At 54.7% G+C, this 24880-nt stretch overlaps 1 protein-coding gene across 2 annotated transcripts in view; it reads left to right on the top strand.

Moving 5' to 3' along the window:
- APH1A (aph-1A gamma-secretase subunit) overlaps positions 1–20390 on the top strand; it is a 43965-nt gene extending 23575 nt beyond the window's left edge. The window contains exons 3-7 of one of the 2 annotated variants that reach the window (XM_089659344.1): positions 120–193; positions 586–708; positions 2833–2960; positions 10972–11095; positions 19990–20390. In XM_089659344.1, coding sequence (XP_089515470.1) covers positions 120–193; positions 586–708; positions 2833–2960; positions 10972–11095; positions 19990–20054 — 514 coding nt within the window. In that variant the 3' untranslated portion in view covers positions 20055–20390. The remainder of the gene's footprint in view (positions 1–119; positions 194–585; positions 709–2832; positions 2961–10971; positions 11096–19989) is intronic. The other variant, XM_089659345.1, reaches the window with a different exon arrangement.
- Positions 20391–24880: the final 4490 nt, after the last annotated feature.

The raw sequence follows: 24880 nt of genomic DNA, 5'->3' as shown, positions 1-24880 counted from the left end.
CGGGCGGCAAGCGGTTAAAATATCGCATGGATCAGTAAATTCGCAGGAGATGTCATCGGCTTTGAGATTACGCTGTACAGCTCGCATCACTTCTGATTAACCTTTCCTTTATTTTACAGGAAAGCCATTGAGGGTCTGGCCCAAATCAGCGAAGACGGAAGATCCCCAATCTCTATTCAGCAGATGGCCTACGGTGTGTAGAGTTCACTATTCTCTCTGCTCATGTTGCCGAGTAATCAGCAGCAGCAATCCAGCCGTTTTGTTTCCTTCTATTTTTATTCTTCGAATTTGTAGAGGAAATCTGAATGAAGTCAGAAAATCCGAAGAGAATTCGGGTTATCGCGCTCACACATTCTTTTAGTCCTCCTAGTCCAGGGGTAGGCAACCTGCGGCTCTCTAGCTGTTGTGGAACTACATTTCCCATGAGGCATTGCAAAGATTACAAAACTGACAGTTACAGCTATGACTTGCAGAGGCATGATGGAACTTGTAGTCCTGCGGCTCTCAGGTTGCCTACCCCTGTACCTAGTCTAAAGCAGAATATCAGTACAGATAATAACGGGACGTTTCTGTTTTCCCCCACAGTGTCCGGCTTCTCATTCGGGATCATCAGCGGAGTTTTTTCCGTAATCAACATCTTGGCGGACGCGGTGGGCCCTGGGATTGTGGGGGTTCATGGCGATTCCCAGTATTACTTCCTAACTTCAGGTATGGCAGACTGGGCATGTTGGTAAGATCGCATGTCAGAGCTGGTGGGGGGGGGGGGGACTAACTTTGTGTCACTGACACCCCAGCAGGGGCAGACTGACAACTCATGGGGCCCCTGTGTCCTCACCCACACTCAAACCATTCCCAAGAAATGCCTATGAAAAGTACCAGGGGCATCTCATGGGGCCCCCTACTGACCCCGGGCCCTCGGGCAGTGCCCAAGTTCCCAAATGGTCAGTCCGCCCCTGCACCCCAGTGACACCAGTACAGTGATCAGTGCTAAAAAAAAAAGCATTGACACTGTATTAATGGCACTGGGCAGGAAGGGGTTAATGTGAGTGTTAACTGTGTGCTGGGAGTGTTTTACTAGGGGGCGGGGGGTGTGTTCTTCACTGTAAGCACACTGATCGGGATGGCTGTACTGTGCACAGCCATCCCGAGCAGTGTGCTCCAGCTGACGGAGGAAAATTGTTTGTAAACAAGATAATCTTCCTCCCCGTCAGAGATGCTCGGTAATCACCGGGCGCTGGCGGGTAATTGCCGGCCGGGACCCGTTGATTGACATCCATGGCGGCGCGGGTAGGGCGCGCATGCCGCTCGCACGCGCCCCCTACCCAGCAATGCAAAATGCCGTGTATATATACGTGATTCTGCACGCAGGTGCCGCCCTGTAGCAGTATCTCTGCTATAGGGCGGTCCTTAACCCCTTCACGCCTGAGGGTAAAACAAATCGAAATGCCTAACATGTGTTAGTAAAACCGAACATATCATCACAACTACTTTGTATATCCGGGTGAATTATATCGTGTTCTTTTCAGGACAAATTGGGCTTTCATTGGGTGGTAAATGGTATTGGATATCTCCTGATTTTTTTTTTTTTTTTTTTCTATTAAAGGAAAACTGACCCAAAATAGTAAAAAAAAAAAAAAAAAATCATTTTTTTTATTTAGCTGTGTGTTTCTTGTTACTACCATAACCTACCACCAAAGAACAACCCAAAATAAATTCTGCAGCTCCTGACGATCGCAGCGATACCATAGATGTGTATGTTATTTGTTGTCTGTACCCGGAGTACAGCCCAGAAACAATAGTGCACATTTTGGGGGTTTTTTTACCTAAAACACACTGACACCAATTTTTTCTTTTAAATCCTGACCTTTGACCCTGACACTTACCCTGGCACTGAACTAGATGAAACTTTGATCTAGGTATTTTTTCTTTATTTTTTATTTTATTTTTTAATATTTATCTTTGTAAAAAAAAAAAAAAAAAATTCCCCCTTTATCCCAGGAATTAGAGAGATACAATGTGTCTCTCTCCTCCATTCATAGAGAGAAAAAGAAGACAAGGGGTCGGGGCTGTACAGTGACTGATCACTGTGATAGCCAATCAGAGGCTATCACAGCGGTCATGTGACCCGGAATCGGGAGTCCCGGGTCCCGATCATTAGAACGGGACCCGGTGCTCTCAGTGACAATGTGTCTCTCTCCTCCATTCATAGAGAGAAAAAGAAAACAAGGGGTCCGGGCTGTACAGTGACTGATCACTGTGATAGCCAATCAGAGGCTATCACAGCGGTCATGTGACCCGGAATCGGGAGTCCCGGGTCCTGATCATTAGAACGGGACCCGGTGCTCTCAGTGACACCGCGGTCTTTGTGCTGCAGAAAGATAGGTACGCGACATGCAGCCCCATGGAAAAAAGCCCGGTTCTGTGAGGCCGCCTATTTGTGTGACGTCGGCGTCAAGGGGTTAAGCAGTTAAAAAAAAATATTCTATGAATATGATGTGAAAAACGTGCATAAAATGCACATTAACGATGGTGGAGAAAATAAGAGACGTTCATTGGTTGGGGTGTACATTCGCTTTAACAGACTTGTCTTCTATGTTTTCTACAAAAAACCACCAGCGCCAAAAAATATATTGTGAAATAATTCCCAAATAAATGCTGTTGCTCCTTAGTGACAACACTAATAAAATAACAAAAAAATATAAAAAAAAAAAAAAAAAAAAAAAAAAAAACAGCGCTGTTTTGATTTTTTTTGTCTTCTATGTTGTACAGCTGTTGTGTATATCGGATGGATTTATGCATTGCCGAGATTGATCGATTTTTCCTCTGTTGCAGCATTCCTGACCATGGCGATTGTTTTCCTGCACACCTTCTGGGGCATCATATTCTTTGCCGCTTGTGAAAAGCGAAAACCAGTGCACATCGTGGGCGTGGTCCTCTGTCACCTGATCACCTCCGGGCTGGTGAGTTTGTGTAAAAAGTTGAATCGAATTCATTAGGCCCCTTTCTCACGAACGGTCCGATCAGATCCAGCTGTCAGTTTTCCTCATCAGATATGTCCATTCACCCCTATAACCCACCTACCTCCGATCCAGTCCAATACTGGCGAAGAACCAGCGCTGGATCCCCCCCTCCCGGTGCGGACGCTTTCACCCCCCCCCCCCTCCCGGTGCGGACGCTTTCACCCCCCCCCCCTCCCGGTGCGGACGCTTTCACCCCCCCCCCCCCCCTCCCGGTCCGGACGCTTTCACCCCCCCCCTCCCGGTCCGGACGCTTTCACCCCCCCCCTCCCGGTCCGGACGCTTTCACCCCCCCCCTCCCGGTCCGGACGCTTTCACCCCCCCCCTCCCGGTGCGGACGCTTTCACCCCCCCCCCTCCCGGTGCGGACGCTTTCACCCCCCCCTCCCGGTGCGGACGCTTTCACCCCCCCCTCCCGGTGCGGACGCTTTCACCCCCCCCTCCCGGTGCGGACGCTTTCACCCCCCCCTCCCGGTGCGGACGCTTTCACCCCCCCCTCCCGGTGCGGACGCTTTCACCCCCCCCTCCCGGTGCGGACGCTTTCACCCCCCCCTCCCGGTGCGGACGCTTTCACCCCCCCCTCCCGGTGCGGACGCTTTCACCCCCCCTCCCGGTGCGGACGCTTTCACCCCCCCCTCCCGGTGCGGACGCTTTCACCCCCCCCTCCCGGTGCGGACGCTTTCACCCCCCCCCTCCCGGTGCGGACGCTTTCACCCCCCCCCTCCCGGTGCGGACGCTTTCACCCCCCCCCCTCCCGGTGCGGACGCTTTCACCCCCCCCCCTCCCGGTGCGGACGCTTTCACCCCCCCCCTCCCGGTGCGGACGCTTTCACCCCCCCCCCTCCCGGTGCGGACGCTTTCACCCCCCCCCTCCCGGTGCGGACGCTTTCACCCCCCCCCTCCCGGTGCGGACGCTTTCACCCCCCCCCTCCCGGTGCGGACGCTTTCACCCCCCCCCTCCCGGTGCGGACGCTTTCACCCCCCCCCTCCCGGTGCGGACGCTTTCACCCCCCCCCCTCCCGGTGCGGACGCTTTCACCCCCCCCCCTCCCGGTGCGGACGCTTTCACCCCCCCCCTCCCGGTGCGGACGCTTTCACCCCCCCCCTCCCGGTGCGGACGCTTTCACCCCCCCCCTCCCGGTGCGGACGCTTTCACCCCCCCCCTCCCGGTGCGGACGCTTTCACCCCCCCCCTCCCGGTGCGGACGCTTTCACCCCCCCCCTCCCGGTGCGGACGCTTTCACCCCCCCCTCCCGGTGCGGACGCTTTCACCCCCCCCCTCCCGGTGCGGACGCTTTCACCCCCCCCCTCCCGGTGCGGACGCTTTCACCCCCCCCCTCCCGGTGCGGACGCTTTCACCCCCCCCCTCCCGGTGCGGACGCTTTCACCCCCCCCCTCCCGGTGCGGACGCTTTCACCCCCCCCCTCCCGGTGCGGACGCTTTCACCCCCCCCCTCCCGGTGCGGACGCTTTCACCCCCCCCTCCCGGTGCGGACGCTTTCACCCCCCCCCTCCCGGTGCGGACGCTTTCACCCCCCCCCTCCCGGTGCGGACGCTTTCACCCCCCCCCTCCCGGTGCGGACGCTTTCACCCCCCCCCTCCCGGTGCGGACGCTTTCACCCCCCCCCTCCCGGTGCGGACGCTTTCACCCCCCCCCTCCCGGTGCGGACGCTTTCACCCCCCCCTCCCGGTGCGGACGCTTTCACCCCCCCCCTCCCGGTGCGGACGCTTTCACCCCCCCCCTCCCGGTGCGGACGCTTTCACACCCCCCCCCCTCCCGGTGCGGACGCTTTCACCCCCCCCCCCCCTCCCGGTCCGGACGCTTTCACCCCCCCCCCCCCTCCCGGTCCGGACGCTTTCACCCCCCCCCCCCCCCTCCCGGTCCGGACGCTTTCACCCCCCCCCCCCCCCTCCCGGTCCGGACGCTTTCACCCCCCCCCTCCCGGTCCGGACGCTTTCACCCCCCCCCTCCCGGTCCGGACGCTTTCACCCCCCCCCTCCCGGTGCGGACGCTTTCACCCCCCCCCTCCCGGTGCGGACGCTTTCACCCCCCCCTCCCGGTGCGGACGCTTTCACCCCCCCCCCTCCCGGTGCGGACGCTTTCACCCCCCCCCTCCCGGTGCGGACGCTTTCACCCCCCCCCTCCCGGTGCGGACGCTTTCACCCCCCCCCTCCCGGTGCGGACGCTTTCACCCCCCCCCTCCCGGTGCGGACGCTTTCACCCCCCCCCTCCCGGTGCGGACGCTTTCACCCCCCCCCTCCCGGTGCGGACGCTTTCACCCCCCCCCTCCCGGTGCGGACGCTTTCACCCCCCCCCTCCCGGTGCGGACGCTTTCACCCCCCCCCCCTCCCGGTCCGGACGCTTTCACCCCCCCCCCCCTCCCGGTCCGGACGCTTTCACCCCCCCCCCCCTCCCGGTCCGGACGCTTTCACCCCCCCCCCCCCTCCCGGTCCGGACGCTTTCACCCCCCCCCCCCCCCCGGTCCGGACGCTTTCACCCCCCCCCCTCCCGGTGCGGACGCTTTCACCCCCCCCCTCCCGGTGCGGACGCTTTCACCCCCCCCCTCCCGGTGCGGACGCTTTCACCCCCCCCCCCTCCCGGTCCGGACGCTTTCACCCCCCCCCCCCTCCCGGTCCGGACGCTTTCACCCCCCCCCCCTCCCGGTCCGGACGCTTTCACCCCCCCCCTCCCGGTGCGGACGCTTTCACCCCCCCCTCCCGGTGCGGACGCTTTCACCCCCCCCTCCCGGTGCGGACGCTTTCACCCCCCCCTCCCGGTGCGGACGCTTTCACCCCCCCCTCCCGGTGCGGACGCTTTCACCCCCCCCTCCCGGTGCGGACGCTTTCACCCCCCCCTCCCGGTCCGGACGCTTTCACCCCCCCCCTCCCGGTCCGCACCTGACCATAAGACGCACCTAGGTTTTAGAGGCAGAAAACAGGAAAAAAAAAATTCTGAACTAATGGACTGGAGACACAGTACAGGGATGACCAGAGACTGCGGACAGTACAGGGATGACCAGAGACTGCGGACAGCACAGGGATGACCAGAGACTGCGGACACAGTACAGGGATGACCAGAGACTGCGGACAGCACAGGGATGACCAGAGACTGCGGACAGTACAGATGACTGCTGACCTTTGGGGAGGGGGGGGGGAGCGGGTACCTGAATTTGACAGGTACCCGCTCCCACTTCCATGGAGTTGTTCTTTGATCTTACCTGTTCCTCGATCCAGCCGCGCGCTGTCTTCCCGGCTTCTGTAATGGCGCTCGGCATGACAGCCGGGTGCCCAGTGCACATGAGCGAGAAGCACTTGCGCTTTGTGATTGGTCCGGCGGCTTCTGGGATCGGTCATGTGTCTCAGGTACCACCTTACCATTCACAAAAAGCACCGCTTCTTGCGCATGCCCACTTGGGACCCGGCTGTCATGCCCAGTGCCCACACTACAGAAGCCGGGAAGACAGCGCGCCGCTGGATAGAGGAACAGGTAAGATCAAAGAACAAAGAAGTAAGAGCGGGTACCTGTCCAATTCAGGTACCCGCTCCCCACCTCCCCAAAGGTCAGCAGTCCTCTCCTTAAGGTCCCGCTGCAGAGCTGAGCGGCCGGCCCGGTATTCTGCACGGCGGCGGTGGAAATACCGGACCGGCCGCTCTATATTCGCTCCATAAGACGCACTGACATTTTCCCCCCTTTTTTGGGGGAAAAAAGTGCGTCTTATGGAGCGAAAAATACGGTAGATTTTTTTTTTTTTTTTTTTTTTACACTGATTGCTTTTACACCCATAAAGGCTGTAAAAGCAATCATTTCTCCTCTCTGGCTGCATTCTTGCAGCCATTGAGAACTACTGAGTGAGCTGTGATTGGTCACAGCTTGTCACATGGTACAAGGCTGTTGTGAATAGCCCTGTACCATGTGACCTCTGTGATCATTCATAGATTTCACATGTAGTAAGCAATGATGTCAGAAGTGACATCTTGCTTACTACTCTGCATGTGATCACTGATTGGCCAATCAGTGATCACATGATCGGGACCTCACACAGAGGCCTCGTACGATGATCGGTGTTCCACTGTGTCCGGATCGCGGTGCTGCGCTCTCCCAGGGAGCGCACACAAGCAGGGGGCGGGGAGGCCATTTATAAATGGCCACCCAACCCTCCACTGCCACCATCTGGCATTTTATATACAACGGCCGGGTGGGAGGTGGTTAAGTTTTTTTTTTTGTTTTTTTTGGAGGGGGGATTAGAGATTCTCTTTAACCACTTACAGACCAGCAATGTACCCATATGTCGCTGGACCAGGGGCGGACTGACCATTTGGAAACTCGGGCACTGGGGCCCAGGGTCAGTAGGGGGCCCCATGAGATGCCCCTGGTACCTTTTTCATAGGCTTTTTTGAGTTTGGGCAAGGACACAGGGGCCCCATGATCCCCTATTGCCCGGGGGCCCCATGAGTTGTCAGTCCGCCCCTGCGCTGGACTTCAAGTGGTTATACCAGGGTGATGTGTGTAGCTACAGTCACAACCCCGCTACCATTTTTTTTAGAGCTGGTGGTTGTCTGTCTTGTAAAACCAATTGGAGAAGCTAAGTAGCCGATCGATTTGCTTTTACAAGCAGCGGGAGAAGACGTGTCCTAGCACCCCCCACCTCCCGCCCCTCTCTCGGGATCTCCCGTCCCACTGGGAGACCCAAGCAAGCAGCTGGCACGTCCCCCGGCTGGTCGGACAGCCAAACAAAGCTGGATTGGCTCTCCATTATAGCAAACTGGAAGTGATGACCTGACGTCGCTTCCGGTTTACTTGGAACTAAATGGCGCCATTTTTATAAAAAAAAAAAAAACATTTGAAAACGCTTATCTTGAATGCTTTTAGGGCCAGAGGGGGGGAATTGGGGTCTTATAGACACCTGTCCCATGACTATTGCTGTCATAAGAGATGTTTACATTCCTTGTGAGTGCAATAAAAGCGATCAAAAAACAAAAAAATGGAAAGCAACAGTGTAAAAATAAAAAAAAAAAATAAAATAAATTTAAAGCAAAAAAACTAAGTAGGGTATTATACAGGGATGCACCGAAAATTTCGGCCACCAAAACAAACAGGCCAAAAATAGCATGTCGATAGGAAAAATGTAGCCGATACAGGGGACTGTGTGTACTGCAGATGTGAGGGGGGGGGGGAAAGGCAGGAGAGGAGCAGTGTATAGAGTGACTGACTGTCACTATAGGTCAGTGCCGGTTTTTAAGTGTAATTACTTGCTTTTTTTTTTTTCTTCACTATAGCTCAGAGAATTAGGTGTCACTTTCCCCCCAGCTAAAAGAAACAATGTTTCCTTTTAGTTTCTTTCCCAAGATAAAAGAAACAAAGTTTCCTTTAGCCCCGGGGAAATGACAGCTAATTCTGTGAGCTATAGTGAAGAAAAAAAAAAAGCCAGCAATCGCATTTAAAAATCGACACGGACATAGAGTGACAGCCGGTGAGGGAGCCTCTCTTTATACACTGCTCCTCTCCTGCCCCCTCCACTGCTCCTCTCCCCTACAAAGAGGACCTGTCACTCATATGCTGTCACATAGGGCAGGGGTGGGCAACTGTGGCCCTCCAGCTGTTGGTGAACTGCAAGTCCCATCGTGCCTCTGCCTTTGGGAGTCATGCTTGTAACTGTCAGTTTTGCTATGCCTTATGGGACTTGTAGTTCTACAACAGCTGGAGGGGCACAGTTGCCCACCCCTGACATAGGGGACTATTGGTCCCCTGTGTGATAGCAATAAAATCATAAGTTTAAAGTGTGTGTATGTGTGTGTGCGTGTGTGTGTGCGTGTGTGTGTGCGCGTGTGTGTGCGCGTGTGTGTGCGCGTGTGTGTGTGCGTGTGTGTGTGTGCGTGTTTTAAAAAAAAAAAAAAAAAATTGGAGCCTCCCCAACCCCACATATGAAGACATTTCGGTTTTTCGGCCACATGCATTCTGAATTTTCGGTTATCGGTTTCGGCACCAGAATTTTCATTTCGGGGCACCGCTAGTATTTTATGAACCTGCTTATTAAATACAAACCATTAATGACCCAATATGGGGAAAAAAAGTTTAGACAGGCCAATCCACAGAGCTATTGTCTGGTTTACAGACTGAGTGATGCTGCTATTATGATTATTATACAGTATTTATATAGTGCCTACAGTTTGCTCAGCGCTGTACATTGTGGGGGACAGAACATGAGACAATACAGTAACAATACAATACACGAGGGGTTCGAGGGCCCTGCTCCTTGGAGCTTACAATCTAGGAGGGAGGGGATGGTGGAACAGGAGGAAGTGGCTGTGGGGGATGGAGTGGTACGAGGAGTGGAGGAGATCAGCTGTTAGGTGAGGGTGGGGTAGGCTTCCCTGAAGAGATGGGTTTTCAGGGAGCGCCTAAAGGTGAGGAGGGTAGGTGACAGTCTGATGGATTGTGGGGTAGTGAGTTCCAGGGGATGGGGGAAGTCCTGGAGAAGTCCTGCAGTCGGGCGTGGGAGGAGGAGACCAGGGAGCTAGAATGTAGGAGGTCTTGTGAGGAGCGAATAATTTATTTATGTATTAGGTTTGCTCTGGGCATCTAGATGAAGAGTCCACCTGTTGGAAAACATTAATAAATGCGCCCTCCTTTTTAAAATAAAAAGTGCAAATATTAATTTTTGCATTGTAACCTGCAGAGCATTGCAGCCGTGATCGGTGCTTTATGGGTGCAATGCACAGGTCTTCACATTGTTTGCCCCCCCACCCACCCCCCCCCGCCCAATACGGAGGTACAGACCACCTGTTATGAAGTAAACAATGGACTAACAGCAGGGGCGGACTGACCATTTGGAAACTCTGTCACTGCCCCAGGGCCCGGGGTCAGTAGGGGGCCCCATGAAATGCCCCTGGTACCTTTTTCATAGGCTTTTTTGAGTTTGGGCAAGGACACAGGGGCCCCATGATCCCCTATTGCCCGAGGGCCCCATGAGTTGTCAGTCCGCCCCTGACTACAAGTGCAGAAATATCAACGAGATGTGGCATATGGGAGTTGTAGTCTCTCCATTGACAGATCCCTGTGAATGGTTGATCCGTGTGGGCGGAGCCATGCACAGCTTTGTTAAATAAAAATACAGGATTCCGCAGAGAGGAAGAACCAAGCGGTTCAGGTAAGTGGGGCGGCTGCTTGAGGTTGGGCTTGGGGAATCCTTACCATGGGTGTAACATGAACCTTTGTCCCAAAGGTGGACTATACCTTGAATCTCCGCCACCCCCCTCTGCCAATCCCTCCACTGGCTTCCGATTGCGCAACGGATCAAATTCAAAATCCTAACGCTGACGTACAAAGCCGTCCACCATACTGCCCCGAACTACATCACCGACCTAATATCCAAGTACCGCCCAGCACGCACACTCCGCTCCTCACAAGACCTCCTTCTCTCTAGTTCCCTGGTCTCCTCCTCCCATGCCCGCCTCCAGGACTTCTCCAGGGTGTCACCCATCCTCTGGAACTCCCTGCCCCAACCCATCAGATTATCACCTACTCTCCTCTCCTTTAGGCGCACCCTGAAAACCCATCTCTTCAGGGAAGCCTACCCCACCCCCTGCTAACTTGCCGACCTCCTCCGCTCTTCCTACCACTCCATCCCCCACAGCTATCTCCTCCTGTGCTACCATCCCCTCCCTCCTAGATTGTAAGCTCCAAAGAGCAGGGCCCTCGAACCCCTTGTGTATCGCATTGTATTGGTATTGTTCTGTCACATGTTCTGTCCCCCTTTGTAATGTACAGCGCTGAGCGAACTATTGGCGCTTTATAAATACTGTATAATAATAATAATAATCTAGACACTGCTGGTCTGTAATATAGCTGCCCCTCCAACTGTACATACCTGTGTGCTGATTGTATGCACAAATATAGTCAAGATTGGATTTAATCTTTTCATTTTTTTTTTTTCTTCTCTTGATTAAACCTCCTTGCAGACATTCCTGAACCCGAGGTACGAAGCCAGCTTGATCCCCATATACATCCTCACCCTAGGCATGGGAGTGTGGGCTTTCATAGCATCAGGCGGCAACCACCACAACATACGCAAATGCCTTGCTTGTAAGTACGAAGTCTTTTCTAGCAGCACAAGGTAGAGGTCTGTTTTGCCCTTCAGGTTTTGAGGGATGGGTTTCTTCCAGGAAAACAGGGCAGCCTATCACAGCACCAACACTAAAGGCACCAGTGCCCAGGGGGGGAGCTTGGAGTGGAGAAGGTATATGTAGTTCACCTGCTCTGCGAATGGGTTAAGGGGATCATTGGGACCCCATAATAGTTCACTATGGGTAAAGAGAAAAGACTGAGCACTAATCTAAAAAGAATCTCGCTCGTGGTTTTGTTTACATGTTCCTGAAAAGATCGAACTCTTATAGATTCTGTGCTCGACTTTGTTTCATGTAAATACCTAATTTATGGTTACCGGGGAGGGGAGGAGAGCAAGGCCTCCTCCATTCATTGATTGTGTCTGCGATGATCTCATAGTCTGGCTGAAAAAAAGACAAAAGTCCATCCAGTTCAACCATTAAAAAAAAAGTGATCTTACACCCACAGTTGATCCAGAAGAAGGCAAAAAACCCAGCAAAGCACGATTTAATTTGCTCCTGCAGGGGAAAAAAATTCCTTCCTTATCCCCCGAGAGGCAATCGGATATTCCCTGGATCAACGTCACCTATAAATGTTATATCCAGTTATATTCTGTGTACCCAAGAAAGAATCCAGGACTTTTTTTTTAATTATGGAAAAAATAAAAAGTAAAAAGTGAAGGCAAAATCTGGTGCAGCTGTGAATGGTAGCCAATCAGCTTCTAACTTCAGCTTGTTCAATTAAAGTGTTACTAAACCCACAACAGTACAATCAGTCTGTAGATGCAGTAAAGCACGCTTGTTATACTCACTGTGGAACCTAAGGGGTTAATCCTCTGCATTGTGTAAAAAGGTCATTTGATCCTGAGTTCTCTGCTCCTCCTCTTGTTCAAATGTCCACGTCTTATCTCCTGATAAGCCAGACTGAATCGTAGCCATTCTCCACATGCTCAGTTTAGTGTGTATTGCTACAGAGGTTTTTTTTTTTTCTTGGGAGAGTGCATGTGATCAGCACAGGGCCAATCAGCACTGTCCAGACAGAGTTCAGGCATTTTGCATCCTCCTAGAGCAGGAAGAAAACTCCTCCTACAAGCTTTAACCAGTGCTCTGCTGAACTGCTTCTGAGAAAAGGTATTTAGCAGTTTATATTTACTAAATTAATAGCATTTCCATGTTCTGTGTACTGTGGGAGACCAGATATAGTGAATGCGGGGTCCGGGGAGACTGGATATAGTGAATGCAGGGTCCGAGGAGAGCGGATATAGAGAATGCAGGGTCCTGGGAGACCAGATATAGTGAATGCAGGGTCCGAGGAGAGCGGATATAGTGAATGCGGGGTCCAGGGAGAACAGATATAGTGAATGCAGGGTCCGGAGAGAGCAGATATAGTGAATGCAGGGTCCGGGGAGACCAGATATAGTGAATGCGGGGTCCTGGGAGACCAGATATAGTGAATGCGGGGTCCGGGGAGAGCGGATATAGTGAATGCAGGGTCCGGGGAGAGCGGATATAGTGAATGCAGGGTCCGGGGAGAGCGGATATAGTGAATGCAGGGTCCGGGGAGAGCGGATATAGTGAATGCGGGGTCCGGGGAGAGCGGATATAGTGAATGCGGGGTCCGGGGAGAGCGGATATAGTGAATGCAGGGTCCGGGGAGGCCGGACATAGTGAATGCAGGGTCCGGGGAGGCCGGACATAGTGAATGCAGGGTCCGGGGAGAGCGGATATAGTGAATGCGGGGTCCGGGGAGAACAGATATAGTGAATGCGGGGTCCGGGGAGAGCGGATATAGTGAATGCGGGGTCCGGGGAGACCGGATATAGTGAATGCAGGGTTCGGGGAGACCGGATATAGTGAATGCAGGGTCCGGGAAGGCCGGACATAGTGAATGCAGGGTCCGGGGAGGCTGGACATAGTGAATGCAGGGTCCGGGGAGGCTGGACATAGTGAATGCAGGGTCCGGGGAGGCCAGACATAGTGAATGCGGGGTCCGGGGAGGCCGGACATAGTGAATGCGGGGTCCGGGGAGGCCAGATATAGTGAATGCGGGGTCCGTGGAGGCCGGATATAGTCTGCTGCCCATTTACAGAAGCCTTTGTATTTATGTTCACATAATACAAAGGCTTCTGTGATTAGGCAGGGAAGGGGTGGGCATAGCAGCTGCAGTGCATCTACTGTTAAAGATGTTAAGACCTGAAGAATCAGAATGGGGCTCCTGGAAATACAGCAGGTAGCTGTCTTCCGCGATACTATAAACCGTCAGAAATAAATAATAGAGATAGGTTCAGGAGATGTCATGCACCTCCTTGGACTTAAATCATACTGTGCCTAGGCTTTTTTTTTTTTTTTTTTTTTTTTGTACAATGTGGCTGAATTCCAAGAATTCAGCTTTTGTCCATTGCAGATACAATCAAGAATCATGAATGGAGGAGACCTTGTAGCCCTCTCCTCACAGGTAATTATTTACATGAAACGAGGCCCAGCGCAGAATCCTGGAATTCCACTTTAACCCCTTTGCACTGGCGCCTCCTGGCCCTTTAAGAGTTTTGGAAGCCGTGAGGCGGGTTTTTTGGGTCATGTGACCGCCGTGATTCGCTGTCACGGCGGTCACATGATCGGAGAAGGTCCCGATCGCAAGGGGAGATCGGGACCTTTCCGTGACTCACGGATATATGTGCTGGGAGCGTGCATGGAACGTGTGGCATGCTCCACCCTGAAAATTGGTGGAACGTGTAACATGTTCCCAAAGGTGAACTTCTTTAAAGCACGGGTGTCTGAACGCAAAAAAATTTGCGTTTTTGGTTCTATAGAATTCAATGGTAGTGCTGCAGAAAAGCATGTATCGCGTTTTTGATGCGTTTTGCATTTTAAATTGCCCAGCAACAAGAAAAATGTTTAAAAAACGCAAAAAGTGTCAAACGCAGGAACGGCTCAAACGCAACCCGGATAGGCTAAAGATGACTCCCCTAGAAATTACATCTTCTAGAGCAGGGGTGGGCAACTGTTGCCCTCCAGCTGTTGGTGAACTACAAGTCCCATCATGCCCCTGCCTTTGGGAGTCCTGCTTGTAACTGTCAGTCTTGCAATGCCTAATGAGACTTGTAGTTCGACAACAGCTGGAGGGCCACAGTTGCCCATCCCTGTTCTAGAGCATGGGTGTCAAACTGGCAGCCCTCCAGCTGTTGTCAAACTACAAGTCCCATGAGGCATTGCAAGATTGACAGTCACAAGCATGACTTCCAAAGGCAGAGGCATGATGGGACTTGTAGTTTCGCAGCTGCTGGAGGGCCGCCAGTTTGACACACCTGCTTTAAAGTTTGCTTCTCCAAGGCCCTTTCTTCAGTATTTGGCTAGTCTGTGGACACCAGACCATCACAGCCAACCGTATGTGGAAACTCCACCTCATGGTTGGGTTCAGGTGTTTGTAATGAAGAGTACTGTTACTACTACAGTATAGAAGGACATTTTATACCGAACCAGGGGGGAGGGAATGCATGGCGGGGCCCCTGTGTATAAAGCCAGCTCTAGGAAGGCTTGGGGTAATGAGTTTGGAGCGTAGACACTTGGGTCCTGACCTCAACCCTACTGGTCACCTTTGAAATAAATCGAGATCCAGGTCTTCTCATCCAACACAGTACCTGACCTCACAAATGTTTTTTTTTTTTTTGGCAGAATGGGCACAAATTCCCCCCCAGACACCCTCCAGGAAGGGGGTGGAGGATGTTGTAGCTGCACATGGAGATGGGCAGCGCCATGTTAATGGCCATGGTTTTGGGATTGGATGTCCTTCAAGCTCATATAGGTGTGATGGTCAGGTGTTCACATCGTTCAACATATGAGGGTTGATTTACTAAAACGGAAGTGTGCAATATCAGGTGCAGCTCTGCATGGAAACCAATCAGCTTCCTGGGTTTTTTTTTTTTTTTTCCGTTAATGTTTAAAGTGATTGTAAAGGCAGATTTGTTTTTTAAATGTCATACTAAGGCTGGCCATACATTATACAATTTTCTTCAGAATTTCGCTTTAGATTTACCAAAAACCATATAATATGAGGTCAGACTTAACAACACTTTCAGTTGTATCCGATTAGGCAGGCCCTTGCACTACAGAGTTGGAGGTAAATCTAAAGGAAATTGGGCAGAAATTGTATAGTGTATGGCCAGCCTTACCTGCTCTGTGTAATGGTTTTGCACAGAGCAGCCCCTATCCCCTTCTCTGGTCTCCTGCTGGCTACTCCCGGCCCCTCCCGCCTGCCGGCTACTCCCGGCCCTTCCCTCCTGCCGGCTACTCCCGGCCCTTCCCTCCTGCCGGCTACTCCCGGCCCTTCCCTCCTGCCGGCTACTCCCGGCCCTTCCCTCCTGCCGGCTACTCCCGGCCCCTCCCTCCTGCCGGCTACTCCCGGCCCTTCCCTCCTGCCGGCTACTCCCGGCCCTTCCCTCCTGCCGGCTACTCCCGGCCCTTCCCTCCTGCCGGCTACTCCCGGCCCTTCCCTCCTGCCGGCTACTCCCGGCCCTTCCCTCCTGCCGGCTACTCCCGGCCCTTCCCTCCTGCCGGCTACTCCCGGCCCTTCCCTCCTGCCGGCTACTCCCGGCCCTTCCCTCCTGCCGGCTACTCCCGGCCCTTCCCTCCTGCCGGCTACTCCCGGCCCTTCCCTCCTGCCGGCTACTCCCGGCCCTTCCCTCCTGCCGGCTACTCCCGGCCCTTCCCTCCTGCCGGCTACTCCCGGCCCTTCCCTCCTGCCGGCTACTCCCGGCCCTTCCCTCCTGCCGGCTACTCCCGGCCCTTCCCTCCTGCCGGCTACTCCCGGCCCTTCCCTCCTGCCGGCTACTCCCGGCCCTTCCCTCCTGCCGGCTACTCCCGGCCCTTCCCTCCTGCCGGCTACTCCCGGCCCTTCCCTCCTGCCGGCTACTCCCGGCCCTTCCCTCCTGCCGGCTACTCCCGGCCCTTCCCTCCTGCCGGCTACTCCCGGCCCTTCCCTCCTGCCGGCTACTCCCGGCCCTTCCCTCCTGCCGGCTACTCCCGGCCCTTCCCTCCTGCCGGCTACTCCCGGCCCTTCCCTCCTGCCGGCTACTCCCGGCCCTTCCCTCCTGCCGGCTACTCCCGGCCCTTCCCTCCTGCCGGCTACTCCCGGCCCTTCCCTCCTGCCGGCTACTCCCGGCCCTTCCCTCCTGCCGGCTACTCCCGGCCCTTCCCTCCTGCCGGCTACTCCCGGCCCTTCCCTCCTGCCGGCTACGCCCGGCCCTTCCCTCCTGCCGGCTACGCCCGGCCCTTCCCTCCTGCCGGCTACGCCCGGCCCTTCCCTCCTGCCGGCTACGCCCGGCCCTTCCCTCCTGCCGGCTACGCCCGGCCCTTCCCTCCTGCCGGCTACGCCCGGCCCTTCCCTCCTGCCGGCTACGCCCGGCCCTTCCCTCCTGCCGGCTACGCCCGGCCCTTCCCTCCTGCCGGCTACGCCCGGCCCTTCCCTCCTGCCGGCTACGCCCGGCCCTTCCCTCCTGCCGGCTACGCCCGGCCCTTCCCTCCTGCCGGCTACGCCCGGCCCTTCCCTCCTGCCGGCTACGCCCGGCCCTTCCCTCCTGCCGGCTACGCCCGGCCCTTCCCTCCTGCCGGCTACGCCCGGCCCTTCCCTCCTGCCGGCTACGCCCGGCCCTTCCCTCCTGCCGGCTACGCCCGGCCCTTCCCTCCTGCCGGCTACGCCCGGCCCTTCCCTCCTGCCGGCTACGCCCGGCCCTTCCCTCCTGCCGGCTACGCCCGGCCCTTCCCTCCTGCCGGCTACGCCCGGCCCTTCCCTCCTGCCGGCTACGCCCGGCCCTTCCCTCCTGCCGGCTACGCCCGGCCCTTCCCTCCTGCCGGCTACGCCCGGCCCTTCCCTCCTGCCGGCTACGCCCGGCCCTTCCCTCCTGCCGGCTACGCCCGGCCCTTCCCTCCTGCCGGCTACGCCCGGCGGCACACCCAGATGTGCCTCGGCCCTGCCCCTGCTCTCTCCTCATTGCCTCACTGGCTGTGATTGACAGTAGTGGGAGCCAGTGGCTCAATAAAGGGGATAGAGACAGCTGAGGCCCCCGTGCTAATCGTCGGATCAAAATGGGGCTCAGGTAGGTGCTGGGGGGGTGGTGGTTCTGGGGGGCTTCTGCACACTGAAGGTTTTTTTTACCTTCATGCATAGAAGGAAAAAAACCATTGAGCCTTTATAATCACTTTAATTGAACAAGCTGAAACTGGAAGCTGATTGGCTACAGTGCACAGTTGCAGGGCCGGGACAAGAGGTGAGCAAGAGGGGCAGCTGCCCTGGGTGCAGCAAAGCAAGGGGGCAGATAATGAATGCAGCATGCATCAGCAGTGGGGGGAGGGGCGCAGTTCCACATCCTTGCCTTGGGCACTAGATGAACCTGTCCCAGTACTGCACAGCTGCACCAGATTCTGCTCCGGTTTTAGTAAATCTCACCCATAGTGTATAAGTTGTATTATTGCACGGGGTGATTTTGCACTTTACCATACACGTGTGAAAGGATGCTTCATGAAAAAAGCTTTGTGAAAGTATCCGCACTGCCAGGGAGGTGCCTCGGGTTATTACAGCCTCTTCTTCTCCAACTAAGTTATCACAAAGCTAACGCTTGAAATGACACTTATCCCTTGTGATCCCGTATATACACGCAGCAAGTGTGTCTGCACCCTAAAGGGAACCTGTCTCCTAATTAAAGGGGAAGTTCACCATATTTAGGGTGTAACATGGTCCTGTGCACCCACCTCTCGCTGCCAGCACTCTCTCTGTGACAGCCGGTGGGGGATCCTCTCTCAAGTCAAGAACGGTGTGGCTGTGAGGGGCTCCACCCACGCGGCCACGCCATTCATTCACTTTCGTGTGAATGAATAGACTACAAGTACCATCTTCCATTGCGGCAGACTGCTTGTAGTTCTCAATGAACAGTGAGGGGGCGCTGATGAGCACTCTCGTAGTTCATTGATTCTTCCTGCCATTCAGCAACTGTACGGGAGATACAGACACACAGCTGACGGAGCCCGCAGGATCCTGGCATCAGCAGATCTCTGCTGCAATGCTTCATATTAGTGGTCTTCCAACCGCAGCCCGGGGGCCGGATGTGGCCCTTTGCTTGCTTTTTTTCTGTACTTATTTATTTATTTCAGGTACTTATATAGCGCCATCAATTTACGCAGTACTCTACATATATATTGTACAATCACATCAGTCCCTAACCCTCAAGGGGCGTACAATCTAAGGTCCCTAACCCTCAAGGGGCGTACAATCTAAGGTCCCTAACCCTCAAGGGGCGTACAATCAAAGGTCCCTAACCCTCAAGGGGTGTACAATCTAAGGGCCCTAACCCTCAAGGGGCGTACAATCTAAGGTCCCTAACCCTCAAGGGGCGTACAATCTAAGGTCCCTAACCCTCAAGGGGCGTACAATCTAAGGTCCCTAACCCTCAAGGGGCGTACAATCTAAGGTCCCTAACCCTTAAGGAGCATGCAATCTAAGGTCCCTGACCCTCAAGGGGCGTACAATCGAAGGGCCCTGACCCTCAAGGGGCGTACAATCGGAGGGCCCTGACCCTCAAGGGGCGTACAATCGGAGGGCCCTGACCCTCAAGGGGCGTACAATCGAAGGGCCCTGACCCTCAAGGGGCGTACAATCGAAGGGCCCTGACCCTCAAGGGGCGTACAATCGAAGGGCCCTGACCCTCAAGGGGCGTACAATCGAAGGGCCCTGACCCTCAAGGGGCGTACAATCGAAGGGCCCTGACCCTCAAGGGGCGTACAATCGAAGGGCCCTGACCCTCAAGGGGCGTACAATCGAAGGGCCCTGACCCTCAAGGGGCGTACAATCGAAGGGCCCTGACCCTCAAGGGGCGTACAATCGAAGGGCCCTGACCCTCAAGGGGCGTACAATCTAAGGTCCCTGACCCTCAAGGGGCGTACAATCTAAGGCCCCGAACTCACATTCATACATACACATATTAAGGCCAATTTAGTCAGGATCCAGTTAACCTGCCAGCAGGGTTTTCAAGTGGTTCTGAAGTTTCATTCATCCTGCATTCTGCCCCCCTTATGTGTCTGATCTCAATCCAGCGCTGTGCACAAGAACAGAGGCTCTCCCAGCTCTCTCCCTCCTCATTGGCTTAGAGACAGCAGCAGTTGCCATTGGCTCCTGCTGCTCTTAATCACAACCAGTGAGAAGAGGGCGGGGCCAAATCCCGCTTTGTGTGTCAATGGACACACAGCGTGGCTCAGGAGCGAGCTTGCACAAGTGGATTGCTATGGACCACTTGGCAGGGGGGAGAAGCCCCAGTGGGAGACGAGGATCGGGGATGCTGTGAGCAAAACCATTACACAAAGCAGGTGAGTATAACAAGTTTGTAAAGGATCACGTTTTTTTTGTTTTTTTTTAAAGCACAATCACTTTAATGTGGTGACAACAGAGTCGCTTAAAAGTGAAGTTGTCAAACAAGTGACTTTTATTTGCTTCAGTGCATCGGGATCAAATTATAAGTGTCATTTGAAGGTGGCGAAACCCCTGAGGTGTGGTGTCCTCCGATGAACCCCTCCGCTGCCTGCCATACACAGAGGGATGGAGATTGTACTCGGTGCTTTATTTATCACTTTGTTTATGAATGGTGAGATCCTGGACAGTGTGTGCGGCCCTTAGCATCCAGGTTGTTCTGTCCCCCAGTGCAGCATGGGAAATAGTGGGCATTTGCGTGCAGAGGTATGGGAGGGTTGTTTTAGGTGTTTACACCTGAACCCATCCTAGAGGCAGTGCAGGGGTTTACTGTCCCCTACCCTCCCTGACCTCCCCCATCCAGCGCAGTGCTTGGTTTTGCCCCATCGATAGGTAAAACAGGAACTGTTTTGTTTCTGCAGGGAAACGGCAAGAATGTAACCAGGTTATGGTCTATTCTGCTCTTCAGGTGCCCAGTGAGGATTGAGACCCACCCAGCTCAGCTGCCGTGCAGCCACCAACAGACACTGAGTCACCATTCAAGTGCTCCTCTCTCTCCCAGAAGCCGGCTCCCCTTCCCAAAATCTGGCCTAGGCCAGTAAGAATCTCTCTTGCTCCTCTCTTCTTCATCTCTCCCCTCTCTTCCTCCCTCGCCCCTCTCTTCCTCCCTCGCCCCTCTCTTCCTCCCTCGCCCCTCTCTTCCTCCCTCGCCCCTCTCTTCCTCCCTCGCCCCTCTCTTCCTCCCTCGCCCCTCTCTTCCTCCCTCGCCCCTCTCTCGCCCCCCCCCCCCTTCCTCTCCCGCCCCCCCATCTTCCTCTCTCGCCCCCCCCCCCCTTCCTCTCTCGCCCCCCCCCTTCCTCTCTCGCCCCCCCCCTTCCTCTCTCGCCCCCCCCCCTTCCTCTCTCGCCCCCCCCTTCCTCTCTCGCCCCCCCCTTCCTCTCTCGCCCCCCCTTCCTCTCTCGCCCCCCCTTCCTCTCTCGCCCCCCCCTTCCTCTCTCGCCCCCCCCTTCCTCTCTCGCCCCCCCCTTCCTCTCTCGCCCCCCCCTTCCTCTCTCGCCCCCCCCTTCCTCTCTCGCCCCCCCCTTCCTCTCTCGCCCCCTCTTCCTCTCTCGCCCCCCCCCTTCCTCTCTCGCCCCCCCCCTTCCTCTCTCGCCCCCCCCCTTCCTCTCTCGCCCCCCCCCTTCCTCTCTCGCCCCCCCCCTTCCTCTCTCACCCCCCCCCCTTCCTCACACCCCCCCCCTTCCTCACCCCCCCCCCCTCTTTTGACACCCCCCCCCCTCTTTTGACACCCCTCCTCCTTCCTCTCTCGCCCCCCCCCATCCTCTTGTGCTCCTCTTCTTCCCCTTTATCTCTCTCTCGCTCCTCTTCTTCTCCCCCTTTAACTCTCTCTCGCTCCTCCTCTTCTCCCCCTTTATCGCTCTCTCGCTCCTCTTCTTCTCCCCCTTTATCTCCCTCTCGCTCCTCCTCTTCTCCCCCTTTATCTCCCTCTCGCTCCTCCTCTTCTCCCCCTTTATCTCCCTCTCGCTCCTCCTCTTCTCCCCCTTTATCTCCCTCTCGCTCCTCCTCTTCTCCCCCTTTAACTCTCTCTCGCTCTCCTCTTCTCCCCCTTTACCTCTCTCTCGCTCCTCCTCTTCTCCCCCTTTACCTCTCTCTCGCTCCTCCTCTTCTCCCCCTTTACCTCTCTCTCGCTCCTCCTCTTCTCCCCCTTTACCTTTCTCTCGCTCCTCTTCTTCTCCCCCTTTATCGCTCGCTCCTCCTCTTCTCCCCCTTTATCGCTCGCTCCTCCTCTTCTCCCCCTTTATCTCTCGCTCGCTCCTCTTCTTCTCCCCCTTTATCGCTCGCTCCTCTTCTTCTCCCCCTTTATCTCTCGCTCGCTCCTCCTCTTCTCCCCCTTTGCCTCTCTCTCGCTCCTCCTCTTCTCCCCCTTTGCCTCTCTCTCGCTCCTCCTCTTCACCCCCTTTGCCTCTCTCTCGCTCCTCCTCTTCACCCCCTTTACCTCTCTCTCGCTCCTCCTCTTCACCCCCTTTACCTCTCTCTCGCTCCTCCTCTTCACCCCCTTTGCCTCTCTCTCGCTCCTCCTTTTTCTCTGTTTACCTCCAGACCTCATTCCGCCCTTCTCGCCGGCGCTGGGCCTACTCAGGCTGACTGGAGCAATCTGGTATTGCTCACCTCTTCAAAACCAGTACAATAGAATCCTCTCAGACTGGCGTGCCGCTCTGAACGCTGAGATGGTCAAGTCTACGGCTCATCTGTGTTCATTTTTTTATTTTTCTTTTCGATATATCGATTTACGATGGAGGCTTTCCCGTGTTTCGGCTCAGAACTGTCTATTGTCTCTGAGAACGGTTCAGTTTTTTGTCTTTTTAAAGGATCTACATATTCCGGACATCGATCCTTGGAACGTGGAAGCTACTTATCCCCCCCCCCCCGTTATCCTGGCAAGGGACAGTCACACGCGGCTGCTCCTCAGGGACTGAATAACATAAGTTTAATGTGGTATGTCAGTTTTTCATTTCTGGTTTGTTTGGGGGGAGGGGGCGCAATGTGGAAACCTGCCGAAAGTGATCAAATCCGAAACGGCATGTCATTTAATTCCATCAGACGGGATCGTACGTCGCCAGCACTGACTTATTAACAGTACGTAACAAAACTTCAAAGACGTGTCAAGATACATCGAGTGCCAGAACGCTACTGAATTTAAAGTTTACTTTTTTTTTTCTTCTGTAAGTAGAGGACGGGCACGAGTTAGGGTAACGGGGCTCTGGTGCCAAGATGGCGGAAAAATATACCGAGCGGGAAACCCTTTGAAAAGTATCACTGCTCAGGTGGGAGGCCTCCGATGGAAGCTGCCTCTCTGGTATACAGCCTGAGAGTTGGAGAGAGGTAGTCCCGTTTACGGCTTGTCACATGTGACCAATCGCCTTTAAAGCTAAAGTCCAGCCGTAACTTTTTTTTTTTCTTGCTTATAACGTGGAGAGCGGTTTTAACATCTGTCCGTTTTTTTTTTAGCAGTCTATGACCCCCCCCATTGTGGTGTCTTCTTACGGACATTTGGACACGAAATTTAGGTGAATCTTATGGGCAATGGTAAAAGCCTTTGATTGCTTTCCATGTCCCTGTGGGAAAACTTTTCTCACTTCCTGTGTGGCTAATGGGTGTTTTTAGGACAGGAAGTGGAAACAAATTCCATAGTGGGGACACAGACTGTCATAAATTTTCCCCCTCTACCCAAGGCTAAAAGGTCCCCATAGACGGCTCAAATTTTGGCTGATTCCTGTTGAATTCAAGCTGGCTCACCAAAAGTTGATTTAAAGCTGATCTCCAGGATTCCTTTCACCGTTAAAGCGGAGTTCCAGTTGAATAAAAAAAAAAAAAAAGTCAGCATGAATGGCCTTCAAGTACCGCCAGCCATTGTGGCTGACAGCAGGTAGTTCTCAATGAGCTACGAGGGTGCTAGTGAGCGCTCTCGTAGTTCACTGATCTTCCTGCTATCAGGTAACTGCCTACCCAAAAGAGGTACAGGCCAGGGGCGGACTGACCATTGGGGCACTCGGGCATTGCCCGAGGGCCGGGGGTCAGTAGGGGGCCCCGTGAGATGTCCCTGGTACCTTTCATAGGCTTTTTTGAGTTTGGGCAAGGACACAGGGGCCCCATGATCCCCTATTGGAGGGCCCGGGGTCAGTAGGGGGCCCCGTGAGATGTCCCTGGTACCTTTCCTAGGCTTTTTTGAGTGTGGGCGAGGACACAGGGGCACCATGATCCCCTATTGCCCGGTGTCCCCATGAGTTGTCAGTCCACCCCTGGTACAGGCAGACAGTATACAGGAGCCTGAGATTGCACCTGCTATCTCCTGATCACGGGTGCAATGCTCTGCAGGCTCCTTAGAAAAATAATAAATGCACTTTTTTTTTTGCCTGCAAAAATATGTGCATTTTTTTTATTTTTTTTTCAAAAGTTGAACTTATCCTTTCAGCTTTAAATGGTTTAGCATGCTGCACTGCACTTATGTAATTAGTGGAGATCAGAAGCTGCTGAATGCAGGTAGACCCCTTGCATGGGCATGACTCCCATCACTCTAGTACTGCCATTCCTAAAGCGGAGTTCCACCTGAGAAAAAAAAAAAGAGCAGCTACAAAAACTGTAGCTGCTGACTTTTAAAATACAGACACTTTCCTGTTCCTCGGTCCAGCGGTGTCCTCAGCGTGGCTGGTTTCACCAGCTGTCTTCTCTCGGCGCCGGCATCCTAAGTGTGGGTACCCAGCTGTGACAGCCGGGTGCCCACCGCATATGCGCAAGTAGCGCTGCGCTTTGTGAATGGCCCCGTGGTCTTTTGGGACCTGTCACGTGTCCCAGAAGACTACGGGGAGGGAGGGGGAAGACAACATCCGTTTCTGATCGCCTTATGCAATCGCACTGGAAGTGAGAGCGGGTACCTGTCAAATTCGGGTACCCGCACCCCAAAGGTGTCAATCCGTAATGGGGGGGGAACAGCGTGCTGCTTCACAGCCGGGTGCCCACTGCGCATGCGCGAGAAGCACTGCGCTTTGTGAATGGTCCATAGTCTTCTGGAACCTGTCACGTGTCCCAGAAGACTACTTGGAGGGAGGGGGGAAGACAACCTCCATTTCTGATCACCTTAGGCGATCGCACTGGAAGTGAGAGCGGGTACCTGTCAAATTCTGGTACCTGCACCTCAAAGGTGCCAATCCTTAACAGGGGGGGAACAGCGTGCTGATTCACAGCCGGGTGCCCACTGCGCATGCGCGAGAAGCACTGCGCTTTGTGAATGGTCCATAGTCTTCTTGGACCTGTCACATGTCCCAGAAGACTACGGGAAGGGAGGAGGATAGACGACTTCCATTTCTGATTGCCTTAGGCGATCGCACTGCATGTGGGAGCCGGTACCTGTTAAATTCGGGCACCCGCCCCCCGAAGGTGCCGATCCTTAATGGGGAGCGGGGGACAAAGCATTAAAGCAGAACGTCCCCTTTTGGGTGGAGCTCCGCTTTAAATAGTTAATTTGGACCAAGCTGAGGAGGGAGGGGGGAAAACGACTTCCATTTCTGATCATCTTAGGCGATCGCATTGGAAGTGGGAGCGGGTACCTGTCAGATTCGGGTACCCGCTCCCCTCCCCAAAGGTGCCAATCCTTAATGGGGAGCAGGGGACAAAGCATTAAAGCGGAACGTCCCCTTTTGGGTTGAGTTCCGCTTTAAATAGTTAGTTTGGACCAAGCTGGTCCAAACAAACTATTTACTTCACTAAGTGCTACAGTGTCTTTAAGCACTGTATGTACCTCCATATAGCTTCCGC

The sequence above is a fragment of the Staurois parvus genome, unplaced genomic scaffold, assembly GCF_062004578.1.
Source record: "Staurois parvus isolate SC_StPar_1 unplaced genomic scaffold, SC_StPar_1.0 ptg001150l, whole genome shotgun sequence".
Taxonomy (NCBI): Eukaryota; Metazoa; Chordata; class Amphibia; order Anura; family Ranidae; genus Staurois; species Staurois parvus.
This window is presented reverse-complemented; position numbering and strand designations above follow the sequence as displayed.